At 38.4% G+C, this 25,589-nt stretch overlaps 1 protein-coding gene across 1 annotated transcript in view; it reads left to right on the top strand.

The window, feature by feature from the left end:
* PCDH11X (protocadherin 11 X-linked) overlaps positions 1 to 25,589 on the top strand; it is a 315,546-nt gene that overhangs the window by 262,092 nt on the left and 27,865 nt on the right. The window contains exon 6 of the mRNA XM_030449023.1: positions 18,612 to 18,639. Coding sequence (XP_030304883.1) covers positions 18,612 to 18,639 — 28 coding nt within the window. The remainder of the gene's footprint in view (positions 1 to 18,611; positions 18,640 to 25,589) is intronic.

Here is a 25,589-nt window from a genome sequence, read left to right as displayed (position 1 = left end):
TATTTTTTATCCCAGGAGCCTGTCCTTATTGTTGAGCACTTGTTACACTTGACACTTCAGTCACCTCTTGTCCACAGTCTTGTCATTTATGTTGGTGAAATGTGTTATTCACAACACTATTAGTGTCCAAGTATCTTATTACAGATTTAAAAGCAGTGTTAGAAAAAAATGACTTGTTTTTATGTCATATCAATATGCATTGCTCTTGTAATTGCTGTCACAGTTGTAAAGAGAAAAGAAATGGGAACCTATTCAGCAGATAGAATACCAAGTATGTGAATTGTGAGAATGATTTAGCATCTAATCTAGTTCAATCTGTGCAGATGCTTCTGGAAAGGCTTAGGGCCATTCTAAAAATTTTGCAACTAGTTACTCTTTCACTTTATTTATTTAGGACAAGTTGGGTTCCTTCCATTTGAAGGACATGGGCAATTAAAAATTCATTCTTTCCTCTTGGTAAGTACAAAGGAACAAATGTCAGCACAAATTAATGTATCATGCAAATGGGAGGACGTAGCAGTGTGACTGTTTCCTTTTCCTCCTAATACTTTGTTACTCACTGTTGTATGGAGTGTGTATAGGACAGGTAGAGCAACGTCCACTCATTTAGGATAGGAAAATATAACATGGGAGTCTCTGGGTGTTTGGTTTGATTTAGATCCATTTGCAGTTTTGTAAGAGACTATAAACCCCAAGGAAAGCTGTGTACCTGTGATGTATTACACTACAAGGGCTGCATTAGAGCCCCTGTCCAGTAGTATAAATAAAGACTTTTATATTTTCATTTATTGACTGCAACACTAAGAAAGCTTTACATTGTCAAGTAAAAGTGGCTGAAAAATAATGTATAGAAAATCTATAGGAGACAGAGGCATTTTAGAAAGTAGAGAACAATTAGCTTTATCATCAAAGATAAAAGCATTGTTATATACAGGCTGCTTTGATTCTCAAAGACCCTATTGATATTTTCTCTTCTGTTGAGCTGCTAACAATATCTTCAGTAGAAAAGGCAAAATCTCTTCTCACTGGGGGGAGGTGGTGTTTCATAGTCCATTTTTATTTTCTTGAGCACTGATATAGCCTGGAAAGAGCAGGTCCAAGCCCTCTGCCACTCTTTTTCTTTAGCTTCAGTAGGAGCAGGCTGAGCTTTGGCTTGTGTGGAAACACAGAAGTAGTGACCCAAGTGTGTGTAAGGATGAGGATGCACTGAGGGCTCACAACAACCCATAATACACAGCTCTGTTCCATTTTTAACAAACATATAAGAAAGTGGTACAGTGAAGACTGTGAGAAAATGACACATTCCATTAAATCTATAGTTGTATTTCTTTTACAGGCTTTCATATCACTGAATGTGTAGGAGTTACGATATAGTATGTAATATCTTCAATATTTTAATAAGAATGAGTGATTAATGCTTCACAAAGCATTAAAATTCACTACTCACTTCATTAGCTTGAAAAAATTAGCTCTTCTCAACAGAGCATGTAGACATTGTCCTGCTTTCCTGCCTTCTCTCTCCAATAATGGTATATAATCTATACAGTAGTGAATGTACCCCTGAAAGCTTTTAACCATCAAAGTACGAGTGCTGGAGTAGGCTGGAAGCACTGGCCTGAGTTCTGCCACTGTTGTGTTTTCTGGTCATGAATCATTCCCCATGGCTCAGGTATCACTGTTAACATGAAAATGGATGGGAACAGAAAAAAGCTGTGGAAGAGATCACAGCTCACATCAGTGAATCCGAACCCAACTTTGTAAAGTATTGCTTCGCAATCAAAATCTCCCATAAATAGGGAAGAAAAAAACTAAACCAAAACCAAACAATGATCTGGATCTAAAAATTCCCCAGATATGTCTGCAGAGGTGTTTGTAGTCATCTCTTATTTATACTCATTTGATGAAAGAAGGATCAGTGAGTCTTTGATCAGCACCTATCTAGGAAGTGTTACTACGGCAGGAGAAATGTGCTCTGTGATCCCTTCTCACTGCTTTGTGTGTCCTGGGCACCACGGAGCAGTGGGGAGTGATGGTGTGAAGGGGAGGAAGTGTTAGGATTGAACTGAACACTTCACTGCATGCAAAAAATGTTATTCAAATATTTGTGGTACTGCACTTACACCAGCAAGGTGTGTGAGAACTGTCTTGAATTTAGAGGGAAAGGATTTAGGGGACTGAAGGTAGAGCTGATCCATGGCACTAAAACATGGCAAATGTTTCTGCAGAAGCATTGAACAAAGGTGTACTTTTATTTCTCTTTAAATACAGAATAACTAAACTATTGATTTCAGCCCCATTGCCCTGGATTTAAACAATTGAAACAGAGGAGACTCCTGTTTGCCAATATGTAAAGCTGCTCAGAGCCTATTTAGCTGTCCAGGCTATTTTCATCTGTGTACCAGCTACTAGTGCTACTAATTATATATCTGTTAGATTCTGTAACTTGATTTTTCACTTTCCTAATCCTCAGACTGCAAATTCAAATGCTTTGGAGGAAAGATACATATGTGTTGTCTTTTTAAATTAGCAAGTCTTATCAATTCCCATGTGTGGTGTTTAATTACATTGTTTTCAACTCCCTAAATATACTTCCCTCTGTTCATGCTTTGCACACACACATACCTGTTGATGTGAAATACAATCCAGGGCATCCAAGAGATTCCTGTGCTACTGCCAAAGGAGCCTCTGCTCCAAAGTAGGTTTTTATTGTATTTGAGAGTATGGATGTAACTAGAAATTATTCTGAGTGTTTGACTTCCTGGGATCTGTGCTGGCAGTCACTGTTCCTCCATGGTCCTGCTTCCCCCTGCCTGCTCAGGTGCTGTGAATTGGGCAGCTGCCAGGTTTCTGAAGCTGGGAAGTTCTGTATGTGAGCCTGGTTTTGAATAATTTAATATGTTTATAAGTGAGTTCATAGAAGACAAACATTGCTTTTTAAATCCTAAGGTTTAACATTTTATTGTTGCATGAGCAAAACGATAATGTCAGGGGGAAAGCAACGGGCATTTTTCTTTTTTTTCCTCGAAGTGATTACAAAGTCTTAGTTTATCCCAGTGCAAGGGTTTGCTCACAGGTTAAACCAGCAAATATCACGGGCAGGATTGTGCCATTACCCTGCAAGAAAACAGAGTGACAGTAACTGCACTGCCAATTTCAGGCTAAGAGGTTTTTTCCCGTGGCACCACTGAGTGGGAGATCGGGAGCCTGGGAGACAAAGGGAAAGTTGTGGCACAGAGCTGGAGGCCAGGACTTCCCAAAACATCCCCGAGGTGCGCTAGGGCTGCAGCTGTTAAAAGCAGCAGGAGTTTCATAATTTCAGTGTTCCTGCTGCTCCTCTGCTTTAGTCTGTTTTTCTACATTCTATTTTAGCTGGAGTCTCCCTAATTTCACAACTCCCCCGTGGTGGATAGGATTTTTTATAGCTGTAAGGATTGTGAGTTGTTGCCTTGGAAACACAGTTGTGCATGCAGCTGTTGTAACTCCACTTGTTACTTTTGCTTTAGCACAAAAGGTTTCAAAGCTTTTCTGTGTTTGTCTGACATTTCTTGATTCTGTAACTCTTTATAACAATCTGTTTGACAAATTACCAGAGGAAGAAATACAAAACCTTGCCCTCACAATGTGTACAGCATGGCCCTGAGTCTTGACAGAATCACCTGCTTTCCTGCCCTTGGAAGCCTTCAAGCCCAACCAATCCCCAGCCTGCCTCTTTCGAGAAATATGAAAATGTCAGAATTTATGGAAAAATACCCAAACGACTTTTGATATTCTCCATCAGAGTTTCTCTCTGTAAATGCCTGGGACAGCCTGAAACTGCAGGGCCTCCAGGATTCTGCATGGGACCAGGCAGCTGTAGAAGAGAAGTGCTGGTGCCAGGCTGAGCCTCTGGCAGGGCTTTTGCTTGTTAGGACAGATCCAGCAGCAACAGGAGGAGGTAGCAAATGATTCTTGAAGCCTTTACCTATGTAAAGCACTTTTCCCATGAAAGCTGCTTTGGTACCAAAGGAGGGCTAACATTCATACTTGCTGCCTTTGTTGTAAGGCTGATTAATCCTTTCCTTTGGGTCTCCTGCTCAAGATCAGGTCCTTAAAGTAAAACGTATTTGATTCCTTTCACTATTGAGAAAGAAGATGTTTAAATCAGAGCAAAACCACACAGAATCTCCTTCCAGAGCAGGTCCCTTTCCTTGCCAGCTGTGAACTAATGCCAAAGCTTAGAGATGGCTGAAACGTGGAGACAGTAGCAGCATAGTTTTGAAAGTTGTATATGTTTGCTTTTTTTTAGCCAAGACTTTTAATTGCCAGCATATTTTCAATCCATATACCTGTCAGCCATATCAGTTGAGCTGGCACTGCACTGCCTTTATATTGTCTTTTGTTTTTATAGCAATATAAAAAATGGTTTGGTTTTTGTATGTGGCACCCGTGCTGGCGCTCAGACTGCTGAGCTTTCCCGTTTCCCTGGTCTGCAACATAAGCCATCACAGTTGGAGGGGAGGACAGGTGGGCACTGTTTCTTCTGTGCTCTTGGAAAGAGGACAAGAATGCTAAATACAATCAGATATTACAGTGAGTTTGTCCCCTTGCATTTGTGTACTTCCTGTGGACTCCAGTCCACTGTAACACCTGTGTCTTGTGCTGTGCATTGTTTGTACCTTATCTTACCATGGAATGGTTTGGGTTGGAAGAGACCTTAAAGCTCATCTAGTTCCAATTCCCCTGCATGTGCAGGGTCACGTGCCTCTACATCAGGTTGCTTCCAGCCCCATCTAACCTGGCCCGAACACTTTTAGGGAAGGGACAGCCACAACTTCTCCAGAAAATCAACCAATGTTTAACCATCCCCACAGTGAAGAAGATCAGTCAGCAACTGAAATAACAGTCACAGATTTAAGCTCAATAAGTTCTAGTCTGCCTTTTTTTAAAATGTGTTTATTAGGAAAGACACTAGAAAGTAAACCAAAGCAGAAATATCTAAACAAGTAATATGCAGATATATGTCTGCTGGAACAGACAAGGAATGGATGCTTGTTTGTGCTTGTTAACAACCATTATAACTCAGTGAAAAACATAACAACTCTCAGCAAGACAAGAGGGCATGGTCTCAAGTTGTGCCAGGGGAGGTTTAGATTGGATATTAGAAAGAATTTCTTTATGGAGAGGGTGATCAGGCATTGGAATGGGCTGCCCAGGGAAGTAGTGGATTCTTCATCCCTGGAGATATTTAAAAAGAGACTGGATGTGGCACTCAGTGCCATGGGCTGGGAACTGCGGCAATAGTGGAGCAAGGGTTGGACTTGATGATCTCTGAGGTCCCTTCCAACCCAGCTGATTCTATGATTCTATTATTCTATGAATTCTTTTCAAATTGTCATTGATATGAAAATGCTTTGCTGTCATTTTAATCCTGTTGCAAAATTTACTGAGTAATTCTAGAGGAAAATGGCAAAAAAAAAAAAAAAAAAAAGAATAATGGACAATTCTGGAGTTTCTTGAGCTCTGGTTGGGGAATGCAGAGAACATCCTTAGGGTGATCACATTTAAAGGCATTTTTTTACTCCTTTTTCTTTGGTGGGTCAAGAATCAAGAGTTGTTTCTTCAGAGAAGCACAAGTCTCATCTTCAAGTCTCTTGGTGTTGGATTCATTAATCTGACAGGGATGATACAGGATCTGCTGTTTTACCCCAGTTACTCACTGTAGGAGGAGAGGATTTACAGAACTTATCTTTTTTGTCTGAGCTATTGCACAAAAACTGAATTCAATAAAGTTCAGATTTAGGACAATAATTTAAAGTAGATAATAGCTGCTTCAGAGCAGCATCTCTGTAGTACTTTCAGAATAGAATTGAATATTGAAATAACCACAGTCTATATTGTTACAGTGTGTTACTAATCTGTAGGTTTTTTTTATTTTTTGTTTGGGTTTTTTTTTGGGGGGTTGTGTTTTTTTGACAGTATCTGAACTATTTGTTTCTACTGTTTGTATTGGGTGTAGAAAAGATACTGTTTTTGACTCTACAAAGGTCATGTGCTACCAGATGCAATATTCTGGGAGCTAGATTTTTAATGGTTGGTGAGTGTCTGTAGTTAAAGCATTTGTGAACTTATTAAGAATTTATTGAAGTTTTGTCCTTGGTTGATGGTTTAAGTGAGCTGTGAAAAACATTGTGTGGTATGTTCTGTCATATTCTGAGATTTTCTTCCTTCCATCCCTTCCTGGGAGGACCCTTTGACATAATAACCTTTACAACAGAAGGATCCAAAGTCTGAACCTTGGGACTTTAATACATGGACTTGAAGGTTTTTATCTTGCCTTGGAGGCTTCTATGCATAAGAAAGGTTTTCATTTGCAAAATGAAACCTAAGCATGCACCATGCAGGCAGAAGGTCCAAGGAAATGATCACTGCCCTCCATGATGCTCTTGTGAGAGCATGTTCTGGGGTGCTGTGTGTCTGAGCTTGACCTCCCTGCTTTACCATAGACATTGACTTACTGAAGCAGGTAAAGCACAGGCCACAAAGATAGTCAGTGGGCTGGTGTACATGTCTTCTGAGGTGAGACTGGAAGAATTTGGTTTTGTGAAGCGTGGAGAAGAGGAGGTGGAGGGAAGATCTTACTGCAAGCTGCAGCTGTCTTAAAAAAAAAGAGCTGAGAAAAAATGGAGATGCTGGTTGTGATTAAACACATGAAGTAATTTCCCAGGGATGCTCTGGAACCTCCATCCTTGAAGACATTCAGAACCCAACTGGCTAGGGCTCAGGACAACCTCTTTGAGGTAGATGTATTCTGAAGAGAACAAGGTGAGCTCCAGAGGCTGCTTTCAGCCAAAATAATTAATCCATCGACCTTGTCCAAAATTTATTCATAGTCTAGAAAAGCTGCTAAGGGGCAAAAGAGACTTTTTATTTGATGATTCACATTGCTGTTTGTTTAAGCACAGAAAGGAGTAAAAAGCATCAGATATTTGCCATTATAGAAAAAAAGCATTGGACAAGATGAAAGAAAAAAGCCAGAAGCCCTCTGATGAAGGTTGTTCAGATCTCAGAACTTGTTCCGGGAATCTCAGTGACCCTCCCCAGAGTGGCAGTGGAAACGAATGCTGTGTTCACTAGAGGTGCTAGGATCTTACTCTGTGCACTTTGTATTTCCTCAACTGTCTTCCCTATTATATTTCAACTGTTAAACTCCAAAATTAAAAAGCAAACAGCTTTGCAGATGAAGTTCTGCTTCCCCATTCCTGACTGCAATTGTTTCTGACATCCTCTGTTTGCCTGTCTCTGAGATCCACACAGATTAATTTCCACCTTGGCACTGAGGATTTGCATCAGGCTATTAAATGTGCAAGGGTGCAGTAGGTGAATACCTATCAAAATCCTGAGGACATTCTGGATCTTGGGGGCTTCCAGGGACTTTTGAAACTGGTTTGAGTAGATACCTCAGTGCACCACATCTGGCAGCTATTGTAACAACCTCACAAACTGAAAAAGATATAGTAAGGTAATTTACCACTGTGTTTCTGGTTCTAATAAGTGAAAGAAAACCTCTCTAATAAGAAAGGGTGTTAGATACCACCACCCATGAAAACAAATGTGGAGAATTAGTGGTCTCTGAAGTGACATTTTTCATCACTGTTCATACCACTGAGATCAAAACATGCCAAACAACAAACAGGATTTTTTGTTAAAACCTTAAAGTTTGTATTGGAAACCTAGAGGTGTACATCATAAAACAAGGAGTGATAGGGGAAGCCTGTAGCTATCAAGCTAAGTATCTGTTTTCTGGCTCCCTGTTTTAGTAAAGTGGCTTTTCTTGTTAGTAGATGTTATCTTTTGGTGTCACATATTTGTGTCACTGCTACTGGACACATCAGTAGCTGAAGAACTCAAATGGGAAAGGACATCAGGATAATGAGGATTCAGCTGCTCTTAAAGTGACCACATGATGGTCATTTATGACCTTATAGTTAAGTAATAATGTTCAGACCCATTCTATGTTTTCAGAACAGACACTGCAATGTGTCCTTCAGTGCTTTGCTTGTGAAAAGAAACTCCTGTGGTTGGTGTGTAACCCCTGGGTAAGAATACAGTAGTAAGTTCTTTCATCCAAAGGGCAGAAGAGATGAGTGCCAAAATTCTGGGTAATCTCTAAATGATGGTTTGGAGTGTCCCAGTTCTTCTGTGCTTAACCATTTTGGCAAGTTGTGGCTAAGGGCAGAGAGAGCTGACATCAGGGTGTTACAGGCACAAGGTGCATTTGGCTGCTCTTGAGAGTGCTGACATAAAACTGTGTGGCAAATCCATTCTGCAGTAAAAGCAAGGGGAAATAATGTGTTATTACTGAGGCACATGTTGTTATTTCAGAAATAACCAGCATTGGTCACAGAAACATGAGCAAGATAGTTTCTTGAAGGCAACTCAGTCTCTGAGAAGGGAAGAAAGGAGATGATGCAGAATGAAACTGGAGCTTGGTGTCAGTGGCCATGGCTGCAGGCAGTTGCTCTGAACTGAGCTGGGCCTTGGTGCAGACAGGTTTGCTACCCAGTACCCAACACTGACAAAGGAGTTACTGGGGCAGCTAAAGTAGCTAAAAGGTAAAAAGTACAGAACTGATGTTCATTATTTAATACCCCAGGCTAAGCATAAAAGTGGAAAAGAAAAATAAGAATCTACTGGTGACGATGTGTGTCATCCTATAGACTGTGAAAACTTGTAGGAAGCTGAGTGTTCAGCAGCTCCCTCTTACCATAGTTGGGGTCCTTGTCCCAAGTGTGCACAGTGAGTTGATGGTGAATTAACATTTTACATGCAAGAAAAGACAACTATATCCCATCCTTCCTCTTTAAGAGAATCAGATTTCTGGAGCTCACTAATTTGATTTTGTTTGTATTGTTGAAATGATGTTTGCCATTACCATGGGATTTACTTTGCAGCTGGAAAAGGTCAAAAAGCACCAGGGTTTTTAAAGCTCGGGGAAGCTTTAATTTTTCAATTGATACTTCTTTTTCATAATATTCCAACAAGCTGCTTGTTACACTGAAGGTATGTGCATGTGTGTGTCTAAATGTGTATCTATGCACACTGCATACAAATAGACATTAAAACCCAACCCATCGAAGTACTGACTCACAGCAGTAGCTATGCCACAGGTGAAAGGGTGAATTTTTGGGCCATTGAACTCTGTAAATGTGTTCATTGTATCAGTGCTTCAGAAATACCCATTCTAAATGACTTTGTGCTGATCCACTGTGAAAATTCATTGTGCTCAATTGCCCTCAAAATTTCTCATTTCTCATCTGTGCTGTTGCAGGCTGCTGACTGCACACTGGACTGCTGTACAAAGTGTGTGGGCACCTTGCTTCAGGCTGGCTTCAGAGACTTTATAGTGCCTGCCAGGTTTCCACATCTTAATGACTGAAAAGATCTGTGTCTAGGGCTTGAGTCCATGAGACTTTCAAAGCTGGGAATGGATTTCAAGGAAGTAGTTTTTCTAAGATGAGGTGTACACACACCATTGAACATCCTGCCTTGTCACCTGTCCTACATATCTAACACAGAAATGTGGAAAAGGGAACCTGGGCTTTAATTTTTAATCATACCTTTGATTCAGAGAAATGAAAGCCACTTCCACATCATTTCAAGTCTATTTAATTTAGAAGAGGAAAAAAAAAAAAAAAGACAAATTACCACTGGCATAATAAATAACTTCCTTTGGCATGTATGGCAAGAAAGTGAGGCATAAAGTGATTGGGGTTTTGTGACATCTCAGTGGAAACAAGATATATTGGTTTGTTTGGGGTTTTTTTCCAGTTTTATAAAGGGTCATCTATACCAGACTTTTATCATGTTTTTAATGTTCTTTAATTTGTGCTGTTGTCTGATTTCTTATAAAAAACTTTGCATATCAGCCTGTGAAGTGTGGGAGAAACAAAAGGCTGTTTTGGAACAGAAGATAGGTGGCATTTAAAGATGTCTTCTGAATATGTCTAGAGCTGTCTCAGTTGGTCCTTACGTGCTGCAATACATTGATTATTGCCTGTGGAAGCTCTCAAGCATTAGAATAATGATGTAATTATAAAAGTCTGATGGGACTGGCAGAAGCAATGGCCAAGGAAATTGTGTCCAGGGAAATGAGAACTTTGCGTTCAAATTCGATATGACAGAAAGTGAGCTGAGGAGTGCAAAGTTGCAAATTTAAACAAAATGTTGATTTTTGATCACCTTGAGATTTTATGCCTGTAAATTTGCAAGACAAAATCCTGCTTGTGGTTTAGACAACTTGGCCACTTTACCCTAAACACTGGGGCAGGAGATACTTAATCAGGTAAGAAAAATTCTATTTTTTGTTCAGTTAATAGGAACTTGAATTGTACTAGCATCTTGCTGGAGCAATGGGTCACTTGTAAGTTGCTGTAGCAGGGTAATTCCTCCTTAAGCACCTGCAGGTCAGACTCTGCATCACTCACTCTGTTAAATAAGTGAATGTCCTAGTGACTACTTGTGAATTTGTAGTGAAATATAAATTAACTGTGTTTTGTTTACAGCTTGTAGCTTTTTAATCTTAACACTCAAAACGGAAAGCCTGTAATTAAGTTCAGTTCTGTTTGCAGAGTTTTTTTGTTATTAATGGTCCATTTGCCTTCTATCCCCACTCAGCTCTGGATTTTGTTTTTTAAAATAGATTACTTCTAAGCAGATGAAAGCTGTTTTCTAGCAATATGAATATCACTCAGATTTTTTAAAAGAAAAGCAGTATTTGCAAGTGTGTTGCATTTCTACTCTCGAATGTTAAGTATACAACAAATTATAATCTTGGCAAACACACGAAGCACTTTCATGTCTCTTTATGTCCCTACATTCATCTCTGGCTCGTAGTAATAATACTCTGGGTGGCAAAAAAAGTACTAATTCATGTAATGATGATATGAACAGTTGTAATTCATCTGTTCTTCAGATTAATACATCTTCTTAGTATTCTAAACCAGAAAACACTGTCTGATTTGATTTTATACAACAGTTTTGTTCTTTTGTAGTCCCAAGGAGCAAAAGGGAAGATCTCCCTCATTTTCCTGCCACTTTTTTTTTTTTGTTTTGTTTTTTTAATGCCTAAAATGAATAGATCCATTCTTATAAAGAAAATAAAACATCACAGAAATATTCTTCTGACTAACCTTGTGGAAGCTGGGTTTTGTCTAAATTATTTGCTGACTTTAGTCGTCTATTTCTCGGAATGGGAAAAAAAAAAGGTACTGTATCACATAATCTCAGGTCTCACAAGAGAAGATAAAGGCCAGCTTCAGCCTATTGTCTAGACTCAACTGTTCAATACTCATCATCTTTATTCTTTTATTCTTATACCTCAAAGTAATTTTAAAATGAGGAAAGATAATAGGAATAGTTGCATGAGAGCAGTATCCCTGGAAAATACGACCAATTCTGTAGAAAAGGAGCTCTTCTTGTTATAAAGCTTTAATTTTCTTTTACTTAGTTTTACTGCCAGTCTTCAGCATTTCAGTGCTGGTTTCGTGGTATTTTAAAACCATGTATGTTAATAGGAAAAGATTATGTACTCTGAATTTATACTTTTACATAGTTACATTTGCATCTTTTGTTTCAATAGATTGCACTTACATTGCAGTTACATTCTGTTTCATAATTAAATCACTTTCAGTCTAAGTAAGTACAGGAAATCTATGCTTCGATGTACAAATCTGCTGACAAAGTGAAGGGTAACCCAATTCTCATCCATGCAAGTTTTTAATTAGTTCCTACACATCTGAGAATTAGGTTTGAGGGGATGTCTTGCAGAAAATAATATTAATATTCAATTTGGTTAAGAAATTCCAGTAAACAATGGGAATTAATAAAGCTATTAAACAAATGTCTCCAATGACCAGTTTCTATAGGTATTGCAACTATTTGAAGCCATTTCCAAATGCAGAAAGTTGAGAAGGGCTTATCTTGCAGTGTTCTTGCTGAATCTTGTAGAGTATCTGGCTTTTTTTCCATTAGGAGCTAATATGCATTTGAATGTGCCAGACGTATTTTCTAGGGTCTGCAAAAGCCAGGAGGAAAATAATGCTTTGTTACAAGCTCTGTTATCAGCCCTCTCAAAGTACATTATTTCATTTTCTATTTGTCTACGCTTTGGAATATTCTGCCTCTGAACAAGATAGCTTTTTTTGCCAAGTTTGAAATTATTATTTTAGAGGTGAAAGGTTTGTGAAATAGTGCCCTTATCTGGAATAGTTTAAAATGAATTGATACGTGAGGAATAGCTTTGTGAAATGTTCTGGGTGAGGCTCTACAGCTCCAAGTTAAATTACTGGTATTGAAAAACAGCTCATCCAAAGGAAATCTGGAAATTATTTTAGGCTTATGTTCGCAATTGAAAAATTTGGAATTTCAGTGAACGAGAACTGGCATATAAATGAATTCTTATTTCCCATATCCCTTGGAAAATAAGCTCTGCTATTTAAGTCCTGGCAAGATGGCATTGATTTTGTGTGGAGACTTTTGGCTGGTTTTATAGTGGCATAAATTCACTTTATGTTATAGCTTGCTAATACATACAGTGCTATAAATCAAAAACATGCTTTCACAACTTTTGAAAGCCATTGAGCTGACAGTGATGAAGTAACTTATCCCAAAATACTATTTACATTGTATTAAGATTCCTGTAGGGGCAGACTGCATTTTCATCAAGGAGCCATTCAGTTCCTAGCCAATATATACTAATTTCATTTGTATATTCCATGTGTTTGCAAATGTGTACGTGAAATATATTTCATTTTGTAGTTTTTGCCAAGAACTCCACAGGAGGGCCACAAATTTGATCGGAGGGCTGGAGCACCTCTCTTGTGAAGACAGGCTGGGAGATTTGCAGTTGTTCAGCCTGGAGAAGAGAGGGCTCTGGGGAGACCTTAAACCACTTTCCAGTACCTGAAGGGGCTGCAGGAAAGCTGGAGAAGGACTTTTGACAAGGCCATGGAGTTATAGGACAAGGGGTAATAGCTTTAAGCTGAAAGAGGGGAGATTTAGGTTCAGCGTTGGGAAGAAAATCTTCACTGTGAGGGCAGTGAGACACTGGAATAGAGAAGCTATGGAAGTGTTCAAGGCCAGGTTGGATGGGATTTGGAGCAACCTGGTCAAGTGGGAGTGGTCCCTGCCCATGGCAGCAAAGTTGGAATGGGTTGGTCTTTAAATTCCTTTCCAATCTGAACCATTCTGAGATTCTATGATTTTTGTCAGCAATGGAAAAAAGCCTACTAGGAAACCCTGTACCCAACAGGGGTGCTGAGCTCCTTGGGTTGGTTTATGAGGAGCTCCACACTAAACTATGGCCCCAGGGCTGTTCAGATGCCCCACAAAGGGTGAGATCCCTGCAGGAGAACGGCTGAGGTGGGAAGCAGCCCTTCCTGAAGCATCTCTCTTCAAACCCTGTGGGGGGAAGGGACCAGAAAGTGCTTCCTTTATCCACAGCCTGAGAGGCTGCTTGGCCATCCTGTGGTGGGGTTGCAGAGCCACATCCCACTGGAGAGGCTTTGGGCAGCTGCTAAGGAGAGTCATTTCCTTAGCTGTCCCAGTTCAATTTGCTGCCAATTTGATTTAAGCCTCTAATAGTGCGTTAAATGTGCTGAAGTGCTGCAGGTGGTGTTTGCCTGAAAATTTCATCCTCTGCTATATTGCAGAGGGTGATGAGCTACTTCAAAAGCAAGTGGGACCCCGAGCATCACTCTGACTCCACTGCTCTTCCCCTTGCACTTTGCTCCATGCTCAAGTTCAGGGCTTGAAGTCTTGGGAGTAAACGAGGAACGTTCCATATTGTGGCTGCCAAAAGGAGTAGGAAGTGGAAGAATATTTCAAAAGGAGTTTTCTTGTGACTTCTCATAGCTTTGGATGTTTTCTTTGTAATTTTCCTAAATTTGGTAGAAATGGGGGTTCTTCGTCAATGCTGACTGCTGTGATCTTATCTGTCTTTTCAGGGCTGGCTTTTGGTTTGTTTGCTTTTTCCCACAAAACAGCTTCTGGAAACTGGTTCAGCTATAAAACAGTACTTAAGCTGCACTCTTGGTTAGTTTGTGGGTTGAGTTTTACGCAGTAGGGTACATGCGTATGGGATAGTTTTGTATAAACTTTAGGAAAATATCCTAATGTATTTTCTCTATTTATGCTTTTTCTAAATTATTGGACTTTACAGGTACAAATCTTATGGAAACAACTATCAAATTGTTTACTATATGAAAGTGTTACGAGATAAGCCAGTTAGGCATTTAAGCCAGACACAACACAGTAAGGCTTGTTTCTAAAGATTTTATAATGTGAAAAAAAACCCTGAGAAGAGTAACATTAAGCCATAGATACAAAATTGTGTGTGTTGTTTTTTTGTTTTTTAATGGACTGCAATATCTTTTTCACCTTCATTTTCCTGCCCCTGTTGCTACTGCAAAGCAGAGCACTGATGTCAGTCTGCATTTTCTCCCTTGAGTTTCAGTCAGTAGTAACCATCCTGCCTTTCAGGAATATAGGCCAGGGCAGAAGTCAAATAAGGGATATATTTTTTTTTTTGTCAAGAAGATGTTGTTATCGATAGAAAAGTGTATTCTCACCATGTCTTGCTGTCCTGCATGGTTGAAAGCTCAGGATGCTGGTGTGAATAGTTAATCCAGTGCCATGACTGCAGTCTCTGCTGTGTGAGGTGTTGCTGGTTGGCAGCAGGCGGGATCCAGCCAGGGCCTCCCCCTCCATCCACAGGGAGCTCGTTAAGCTCTGTGATGTTTGTTGCTGCTAATTTAATATGGCATTGAACACAGGACTGGCCCAAAGTCCAGACAGCTGTTTAGAGAAAAGCAGTGAAATGAGGAAATTCTTTCCTTGTGGGGTAGAGGTTTTCTTCCAGCCCTGAATTTCATATTGTTTGAGGATTGAATTCAGAGGCCCTACAGGAATGGATTTGTAGTTAGCTTTCATTCTTTAAATTAGAATGCCATAAATTGCAGTTATATGTGACACTACTTTCACATTTCCTAAGTGCCTTGTGAATTGCATGGCCTTTTCCCAGGAACAAGAGGATTGATCCCAGGGTTTTATGTAAGACTTGGGAGCCAGGTATGCTTCCTGCCTTTCCGCCTTCCATTCTGCAGGGCATGTGCTTAGTGCAGCAGGTTCATGCAGATCAAATACCTCCTTTGCTTCATGTTGAAAGATGAGATTCCCAATGCAACTGCTACTTAGCACAACCATGGAGAAGGTGAAAAAAAATCTTTTCTGGAAAAGATTCTTGTGCTATGAAGGTTGTTATTGCTTAGCTATAGCAATATGACAACATCTTAACCACTGTAATGGAACTTTCTCTATCAGAGATAGATGTTATGTATAAAGGTGTCCAGGAGGAACCTATTCAGGCATTGATCTATTGAGTTCTCAGGAGAAATTAAATAAAAAATTGTACTGACATGATAAATTTGGAGGAAGCCTTTATTCAATTATTAATCAATTATTCACATGAGCACAACACTTGTAAAGATCAAAACCTAATTTTGACAATATATGCAAACTTTTCCTTTTGAATTTAATAATATATTCTCAATCTGTTGTTCATTAAGGTGAACATCTGTGAATTCATTAATTTTTCTCCAAGCTCGCTGCACCACGAACTTCATTTCTTTAACAAATTTTCCAAAGAATAATCCCATTACGAGCTTACTTTATAATACATACAATGACAGCTTCGTTAGCATGCTTGTCTTTTTTTGTTTAGAAAGTCTTTGCTGCAAAAGCTATTCTAGGATGGTGCAGGGCAGTCAGATCAGGGGAAGTGTATAAATCTGCTTAGGAAAACCAGCTGAGAGTTGAAGATCTTTTAATCTGAGCTCATAAAAATGGCACTACACATTCCCCAATATTTGGGGATTCTTAGGAAAACCCTGTACCCAACAGGGCTGCTGAGCTCCTGGGGTTGGTTTATGAGGAGCTCCACACTAAACCATGGCCCCTGTAGATTGTAAGTTGCATGTTAGAGAAAATACAGATTTTACCCAGCCTGGTGTTTGTCTTATCTTGTTTTTGTAAAATCCATTTTTTAAATCTTAAATTTTCTTAAAATCTTAAAAATTCTCTTTTGCTTATTTCACTTTACTATTTAAATAAAATTGTAACAGTCCTATAGTCCTTAAGATTTTCAAAGTGTACTGGGAAGGAGAAATAAGAAACAGGTTAAGGATTCCACCTGCAAACCTTGATTTTGAGTTTTTAAATGGAAATACGTAACTAAAACTGTACTCAGAGACAGTAACTTTCAGTGTTTCTTCAGACACCTTTCAGGTGACATAAATGCTCCTTCCTCTTACATAGTATAATTGTAAGTTAAATATGCCTGTCCAGCTCTTTCAGGGATAGATAGATAGATAGATAGATAGATACATACATACATACATACATACATATCTCTTCTTTCTTTGACATTTTTTTCATAAAGTTAATGGTAAACGAAATACTGATATTTCAGAAAAGGTGAGTTAATGCTGTATTAATCTGACCAGTCCACATTAGGAGAACACTGAGCAGAATTTGCAGCTGTGGAAGATTGTCACTGTGTTTCTGTGTTTAATGGAATAGTTTAAGCATAGAGACAGAAAGAAGTCTATACTAAAATGAGTACAAGCACTTTTAAGGAGAAAACCTGTAGCTAATTTTCAATCCTGTAATTGAGTTTGCAGGAGAGCACATAAATAAAGCTTGGCTTTTTTAGAAGTTGGATGCTTTCCACTGCATAATAATGTTTTACTGCCTGGTGATGCTTCCCCATGTATATTCCCACATCCTGTGCAATTACATCCCAGCTCTGCATGCCCCAAAACCTCACCCGGGATGCAGCCTACACAGCGTTGCATCAGGGAAGCTTCAGGAGTACATGCAAGTTGATGGCTGGCAAATACTTGACAGCCTGCTAGATAGGAATTGTTAATTCGTGATTTGCTGTAGCAAGCTCAGCCATTGGTGCACGGTCCCTGCTGGGTTGTATTCTAATATGAGGTGCAAAACTCCTTCCTTAGAGGTTTTTTGATCATCTTTATGTTTTGCTCCCACTAAAAGTTGGTGCAGTTCTTAAGATATTTTATTCCAAGCCTGAGCTCTGAACAGTTCTCCTGACAAGAGATGATGAGAGAATAGTGTAAAATTATGTTAAGAAATACATAATGTTCTTTTTATCTTTTTCTGACTTTATTGAATTACTTGCATTTAGTAATTAAGCAGATTTTGCAGGTTACCGAGTAAAATGGTGTTCAAAATGTGCTGTAAAGACATCACTTAAAGAGTCATGTCCTTGAACTCAGTCCTGCCTCACAAATGCATGTTAGATAATGTACATTTGAGATGCAATCTAACAAAGTACTGAGTTCTCTCAACCTTTTTTAAAGTCGATGGAGCCAAGGCCACCTGGGCTGAAGCAGAGGACATTGAGCTCATTGTAAGATTGAGTCTTCACTGTAACTTATGCTCTTAACATTTTAGATAATCCATTGATCTCTTTGAACAGGTAATATCTTTAATAATGCCACATTTCTACATCATCTGAAGTCAATTAAAAGGCTTGCATTATAGCTATATTTTAATCAAGACTTTCTGGGAAATGGAAGTAAAGAATTCTGCTTTTCTTAATGGTACCATCTGCAAAAAGAAAAGCTGACTGGAAAATCAAATTATCTGAATTTGAAATTATCTGAATTATCTGTTCTTTATACATCCTTTTTTGTCCACTTCCCCAAATGAATTTAAATTACCTCTATGCTAAAGAAGTTATTTCAAAATCATGAGAAAAAGTAGATGGATCTTCCCAGAGTATTCACTGGGAGGACTCAGCTTTGTTCTATAAATAGGATATCAACAAAATACAGGTTGTCACTGGGAGATGGTAAGCAGACAGCTAAGTTTAATATCTCAAGTAGGATATGGAAGAAACCAACTCTCATACACAAAACTACAGGATGGACTTCAATGCATTATTATTTTTTTCCTACTCTTCCAGTCTGAAATCCTGGAATAGTTTTCCAGTCTGAAAACAGTGAGAGTAAAACCACGCTGTACGCTGCTCTTCCAGGGCAGCAGCAAATGCCTTCAGAAAACTGACTGTTGTATTATTTTTGAACTGTTCAGCACTAGTACGGTGACTTACCATGCTGCTACATTTTGGAAGGTTTCAGGACCACTGTCAAGAAGCATTTGCTACTTTTTTAGTGTGCTCTAAAGTAAAAAGCCAGAGTTTTACGAATTAAATTGTCTCATACAAAAAAAGTTCTTGTATATTTGCTCAAAGGAAATAGTTTATTGCATGAGTATATGCATGGCAAAATATATTGTGAAATCGTAAACAAATAATGAAAAAGGGGATTTACAGTTCATCTAATGTACTGTCATTTACATGCTGAACTTCTGTGAAGGGTAGGCTCAAGAGTAGATGCAATTAGGAAAGCAAAGCCTGATTTGCTATTTACAACACGTTTAGAACAGAAAAAAAGATACTGCATTGGCAATGAATCTATTGGTCCTGTGACAGATTTGAGATTAAGTTCTTACACTTCCATGACATTTTGAAGTAGATCATTTTTGTTGAGGAAAAGAGAGAGGAAAAGGAAAGGTCATGTCTCTCTTATCAGGCAGTCATAGTATCCTGTAAAATAGAAATGTCTGTTTAATGTCAGCAAACAGCCCAGATGGAGATGCATGTTGGAGCAAAACATCTATATCTTATACCTCAAAGTTTATACTGCTTAAACCTTGTGATAACAGAATCCTAAGTCATTTTCAGATGGGATTCCTCTACACCATGATCCTCCATTCACCGTCTGTTCACCGTTTTCCTCTTCTCCTGACAAAATAATCCTGTGTATCAGATACCTAACATCACGAAAGACCTGATGAGCTCAGACTCGAATTGCTACATTAAAATATTCCCCAGATTTTCCTCAGAGTGGATTTTACATATAGTTTTGCCTTGCTGACTGAATGTGCAGCCAGACAGGCCATACAGATTAAAAAAAAACAAAAACAAAACCCGAAGTGATTAAAAAGAGCAGTGCTATAGTGGTGGAGTAAGGCACAAAGGAAGGAATAGTAAATAAAACCATATGATCTACATAAAGTTTGACTCCATCATTCCTTTGAGTTCCGTATAAAGAATGACTATTTCTCTACTGCCTTTTGTTTTATTCAACCCCTTTCCTCCATCTTACGAATCAATTTCTACCCTGTATATCTTTACATACGTGATTGATTTCAAAATGTTGTTGCCTTAAAGCTTTTCTTTGCTGATAAACCAAGGTTCTGTACTTTTTAACCTTTACAGACTATCTAAAAAATTATTGTTGGCAGTTATGATACCTTAATTGTAGGAATAAAAGCTATACCTTCTACTTCATTACACTGTGGAAGTAAATTCTGAACTTTTCCCCACCTTAAAATGAAAAGAATTTATGTGCAGTCTACCTGGAGATCAGATGTGTGTGTGTGTAGTAGTTGGTGCACATGGAGGCTTGGCATAAAACAGTGTAAAAGGGACCACCTGTAAATTAATATGCTTGAAGGAAGTTTTGGTATTTCCAAAAAATAAAATCATTTAGCAGCTGAGTGTATTTCTGTGTGTGTCTTTGTGTGTGCACGTGTGGTGTTTCTTAATTAGCCACATGAGGTTTTTTTTTTCCTCTTTGCCCTTCTACATAAGCAATACCCTTCAAAGAAAGACACACTTTTAAAAAGGTAACACTTTCACGTTATTTCTGGCAATAATTGGTGAGTATTATTTAATAAGTAATGATTGAAATAACTCTCTCACAGAAATTACCTATTAAGGAATTTCAGAAGTGATGGCAAATTATATTGCATTGCATATTCATGCAGTTTGATTTAATACAATATTTAAGGTAAAATATGACATTAATTGCTTATAAATAGTGTCTTATACTCCAGGTGCAATTTTTAAAAATCCTGTAGTACCAGAAATAATGACCTGGCAGAACACTTCAATCAGTTGATGTCTTTGTTAATCCTAGGTATTTTCACAGAGCAGTAACCACAGCAGTAAAATAAGGAAGTTTGGGTTATTTAGTCAAACAGATGACTTAATTACAGTCTTCTGGAGTCTGATACTATAAAGCAAGTGAGGTCAATGAGCAGGCAGCTAGGATTCTAGGAAAAATGTGTTAAGAAATTAGCTCACGTTATATGTTACTCTCTTCATTTTTTCTTCCCCTGCTCCTTACTCCTACATTTCCCTTCTCCTTTTCAATTTTCTGCAATTTCTTCTGCTTTTCTCCAGTACCTTCCTGTCACTCCTTACTACACCTTTTGCCTGTGGTAATTCTTTTTTTTTTTTTCCTTTATCAGGATCAGTCCTCTTAGTCCCTTCCCTCTACCTTCTGCACTTGGGTTTCATTTTTCATCATCAAAACATTTTTTTCCTGATTTTTTATACCTTCTCATAACCCCTTGGAGGCTTTTTTGATCAAAATGCATCAACTCCCAGTCCTCGTAAGCCACAAAGCGAAACGGTCATGTCTGGTGAGTACAGGTTACACCAGCAAAGTCAATTATGTGGAGACAGAGGTACCTTTGTAGTGTTTTGTCCTAGATTCCAGGAGTTACCTTTGATGGACAGGGCTTTGTCTCTCTGTTTTCCTGGAATTTTGCTTTCTCTCAATACCTTCTCATTAGGAGCAATGAGTTGATCATATATTGTGTGATTTGCTGTCATTAGGATTATTTCACATCCCTTTCCAGATCAAAACAGATAAATGTCTCTGGGTCTCTAGGGAAGCTTTAATCTTATAAAGTAGGTTTTATTGAAGAGTTGTTGTTTTTCAACCTTCGTGATAAGTTTGATAATTACATTAATAATTATTCTTTCATGTTTGCTATTTACAATCAACTAAGCATCTGACTCTGAAGCTCAAGGAGAAATTGAAATATTAGTAGACCAGAGCAGCAAGTGAAAGCAAATGCAATTTCTATTGGAAAGAAACAGTAATGTTTTGAGAGGAAGGATGGTTCTGGACTGTTGTTTAACTAACACACAGAATCAGTTATCCCAGATGTGTTTCAGCTGTGGCAGAGGACAGACCCGTTACTGGCGTGCAGTCGGATTCCCTGTTATCCTTGGTACCCATGTGATCTAAATTTCTTTCATAAACTAATCAATAACTGCCCTAAACCCCTTGAGCAGCCATTTAAATAACTGGGAGCTCAGTGTGTCTGTGTTTTCAATTTACAAGATTTATCACTTCACCTCTGGGTTTATAGCACGGATGTGCTGAATCTGAACAGTCCGGAGGAAATTTAGCAGTTGGAGTTCCTAATAAATCTTTAGCTCACCCATCTGTATAGTTTGTATTAACATGCCCATTAAAAATGTCCTTACAACACATAGATTTCTCTCAGAAATGCTACAGAAAACTGAAATACAGAGAGACAACAACAACATTCTGTAAATGTCTGTAAATTAAAAGCTCAGACAACTTTTCAACAAACAAAAAGATATTTCTTACTCCCATCATAAGAGTGCTATTCCACTCCTAAATCATTTTCCATCCCAAATTCTGATGCTTTGAAGTATTAGAAATACTGGACTCGGTCTTTTGTGGATTTTTGTGCTCTGCTCATGGTATCAGGTCTGCTCTGTTAGATTTCATCTTTGTAGTTCTCTAAAAAGTTATTTTGACTGACAAAACTGCTGAACTTTTATCATCAGTAATGATGTAGAGCCAAGCTGAGTCATGGGTGAGGTATCCAACCATCCCGTGAGCTTCAGTGTCGCGCCAGAGAAGGAAACCGAATGCTTCTGTCTCTTGCTTAATGCACTTGTGGGAAGATAATCTTGTAAAGACTTCCACTGGGAAACTTGAAACACATGTAGGCATGTGAATTTTCTGATACGCTTCATATTCCATCCTTTTACCATGTTATTAAATATTTTTCCTTCTTCCCTACCAACCGCCTTGATTATTTTCTGTTTTGTCAGAAAATATTTGCTTGGTAACAGGCGGAGGAAGTTGGCAGTTGTCTCTGTGTTTCTGCCTTTGATTGTTAGGAGCTTTGAACCCATACAGAACATTTTGCAATTCAGAAGGGAAAAGTAGGCCTGGCAGTTGATTTCCAGCTTTTAACCAACATACAAAGCAAAATATTTATTTACACTGATCACAGTTCTATTGTTCTCCAGACTATAAGAAACAATAATGCTTAATCGGATATTTCTGCAATTCAGAACCTAAAATTATCTTGTCTTTGGCTTTGACCTATCTCTTAAAGATTTTCTCTCTCCTGCTTTCCTCAGATTTTTGATGGCAGGAAGAATTAAGACACTTCTGCATTTTTTTTACTTCAGTGAGGAAGGTTTTATTGCCAATCTGTCAGGCTCAAATTAAGGGATATCAAGCCTATGCTAGATATTAAAAATATTTATCAAAATGTTCATTTTCCACATGAATCTGAAATTATTCTTTAGCTTGATGCTATGCTTCCCTGAATTCAGGAGTCCCTGTAGCAGTGTCTGTGCTGAATAGCAAGTGGGACAGAATAAGGTGGAGCCGGAATGCATCATTGTATCTCTTAGCTGTGTAGCATCCTCAGTGGTTTTGAATAAAGACAATTTATTTATTCCTGAAGCAACTGCACATGCACTTTTATAGAGTATTCAAATGATCTTTTGATCTAAAAGGCACCTGGCTTGAGGAGACAGGAAGTGAATCTAGGGAAGAAGTAAAATCTATGATGTGTTGACTCACATCATTCCTAACCATAAGGAAATAGATGTGACGTGCAGAAAATTACAAAATCATTCACTGAAAAATTAGAAAGTACAAGAAATACAGTTTCAGTGAAACTATCAGTCCTGTTATGTATATCCATTATGAAACAATCACATCTTTTCTGCCTAGCAAAGCACGAGTATAAATCAGGTTCAAGGTGTGAAGTTCCAGGTGCAGCTCCCCTGAGGGCAGAGGGGAACGGGGCAGCGCTGCTGCCAGCTGCCTGCCAGGGATGAGCAGGGGATGGCAGGGGAGTGAGTTTGTCTTTTCATTGTCTAAAAACTGACTACAGGCCCCTTGGAACCTGTCCTTTCTCTAGATAAATCTTCTACTACTATGAAAAAGGATGTTGAAAATATTTTACTATTGCTATTGAGTAATAAAACAGTTAATATTTGAACTGCTATGAAGCTACGCTAATGGATAGTGTAGAAAATGATTCAGAAGATTAATAATGGAATCTTCCTCTGGAGTTCAAGAAAAATCTTTGAAAAGTGCAAAAGTAGAGTATGCTTCTTTACAATAACCAAGGAGAACAAAAAAAAAAAAAACCAAAAAAACCTTGTTTAATGAGCATTACCTACCTTCTTTTTTAAGTTTTGCTGCACTGGCCAATACTTCTTCATAGGTGCATTGAGTAAGATGAACACCTAGGTTTGGCAGCCATGTATTCCGGTGAACTTTTTTAGCATCCCATTATGAGTTTAGTGCAGCATTTGCTTCTATCTGTTAAACAAGATATTGCTTTCAGTGGAAGCTGAATCAATATTTTGAAGAGACCAGAGTTCTCATATCTTGAAATGTAAGGTCCCAACTTGTGATGATTTGTCAAAAGTGAGTAAGAGTAAGATCAGGGTTGGCCATTACTGGAAAATCCCAAAATATTTCTTTTTAGTGAATTCTTACCCTTGCTAATGTATGAACTTCTATTTTTTAAAATGCATTTGATAAATGGAAAATGTTAGACCATTTCCACTTTATAGACAATACTGCTTATGGTGAGCAGTTTCTCCACAAATATGGAAGGAGTGCTTTTCTTCTTGTTGTTTTAAATTTCTGCATATCTGAAAGTAAATAGCAGGACTGGACCACCCCTTTTGTATAAGAAAACTAAGTGGCTGTGCAAGTAATAATCATCTAATACTAACAACTGATTTTTGTGTTTTCAGGTTGTGTCATGTAATCACGTTTCTACAGACAGCCTTCAATTATTGCATGCTCCCCTTTTCTCATGGATCCCCCAGATTTATTTCTCTCTGAACACTTCTCTCATGGGGCTACCTGACATGTGGCAGCCCCTGATAGTGCTTCAGAAATGCTCAGAAAAAATGGCTTATTTTAGCAATGACCAGTGCAAATGACTGGAGCAGCTCTGTCTGTGTTGGGCAGTAATCTTTGCTTTCACAGCAGGGCTTGAGGGTATCCAAATTGCCAAACATCTCCTGGCTAGGCCTTGGAGGTTTGGAGGTTTGATGGTTTGGGAGTGGCAGAGCCACAGTGCATATGTTTTGTATGCTAAATTTATGTGACATGGAAATCCCAGGGAATAAATTTGCTACCTTTGCTTTGTGTTTTCCTGTGGGAATATATCAAGGTTGAATAATTGTTTTTAAAATGTGTGTTTTCAAACTTTTGAAAACTTTGAAATAGAAGAGGTAGTAACTCTTCTCATTTTGTTGTGGAAGTATGTTTGAAATTTATTGGATAAATTAACTACTTTTTTTGCCATTTAGAAAACTGAACAAATGGTTTAGCTTATGTACCTTCACTTTATCTTAATTTCATTTATGCAAAAGGCTTTTAAAAGCTTGATATACAGAATTTTTCTTACTTGGCTTAGAAAAAATGAAAGTGTTTTGAAAGACAGTTTTCTGATTCTCTACTAACTCTGCTGATGTCTGAAACCTGTGGTTTATACAGGGTAGCTATAGACAAAGTGCCATTTCATGACATGTTTGTACAAGTCACGTCATAAATGCTGCTCTCAGTTTGAGTCCTGGGCTTTGGAATCTGTTTATGCTGAGCTCAGACAAATCCCATATATACACTTCTTGGATGTCTAGAGGTCGGGTGGAATAACGATGTGGGATTGGTTTCTCTGAGTATTTGCTGTCCTTAGGATTTGATTTTTCATTTTTTGGGAGAGCACTGAAAAGTCTCTGACTAACACAGGGCTAATAGTGTAAAGAGCAGTATCACAAACCCTGTTACTAAAAGTGAAAAGCATGATGCAGTATTTCCTCTGACCTGATTTGCTTGGTACAATGGAACAGAATAACTTCCTCATTTAGTATTTGACTGATTTTTTTCAAATGCAGAAAATTTTCTTGCAACATTATTCCTGAAAATCTATAATTCAGGAGATAAAATGAAGAAATGTGGGATGTTAAAATGTGGGAACAGTTGTGAATTTTGCATGATTAGTGACAGGGAAACAAGCCTGTCCCATAGCAATCTACTCTCAGAAATAAAGCACAGACATCACAGGTCATCTGCCTCTCCTTTCACTGTCTCTCTCCTTTTGTGTTCAGCTCTTTCAGCAGGTGTATGTACTATCAGTCTGCATTTAGGGATGAGTCTGGGGTATCTGCTGTGTACTTGTTAACAGATGCAGTGTTCAGTTTTCTAGTTGGGACTGAGGCCTTTTAAAATGTCATCCTTTGCTTTAGCATCATGTACAACATGTTTCTTCACTTTTGATTGCAAAGCTTCCTTGATTGAGGGAAGCATAGGCCCCAAGGTTTGTTAGTTTTTTCCTTATTAGCACTCCTAAGTGTATTCCACACTTGC

Source organism: Calypte anna, chromosome 4, assembly GCF_003957555.1.
Source record: "Calypte anna isolate BGI_N300 chromosome 4, bCalAnn1_v1.p, whole genome shotgun sequence".
Taxonomy (NCBI): domain Eukaryota; kingdom Metazoa; phylum Chordata; class Aves; order Apodiformes; family Trochilidae; genus Calypte; species Calypte anna.
This window is presented reverse-complemented; position numbering and strand designations above follow the sequence as displayed.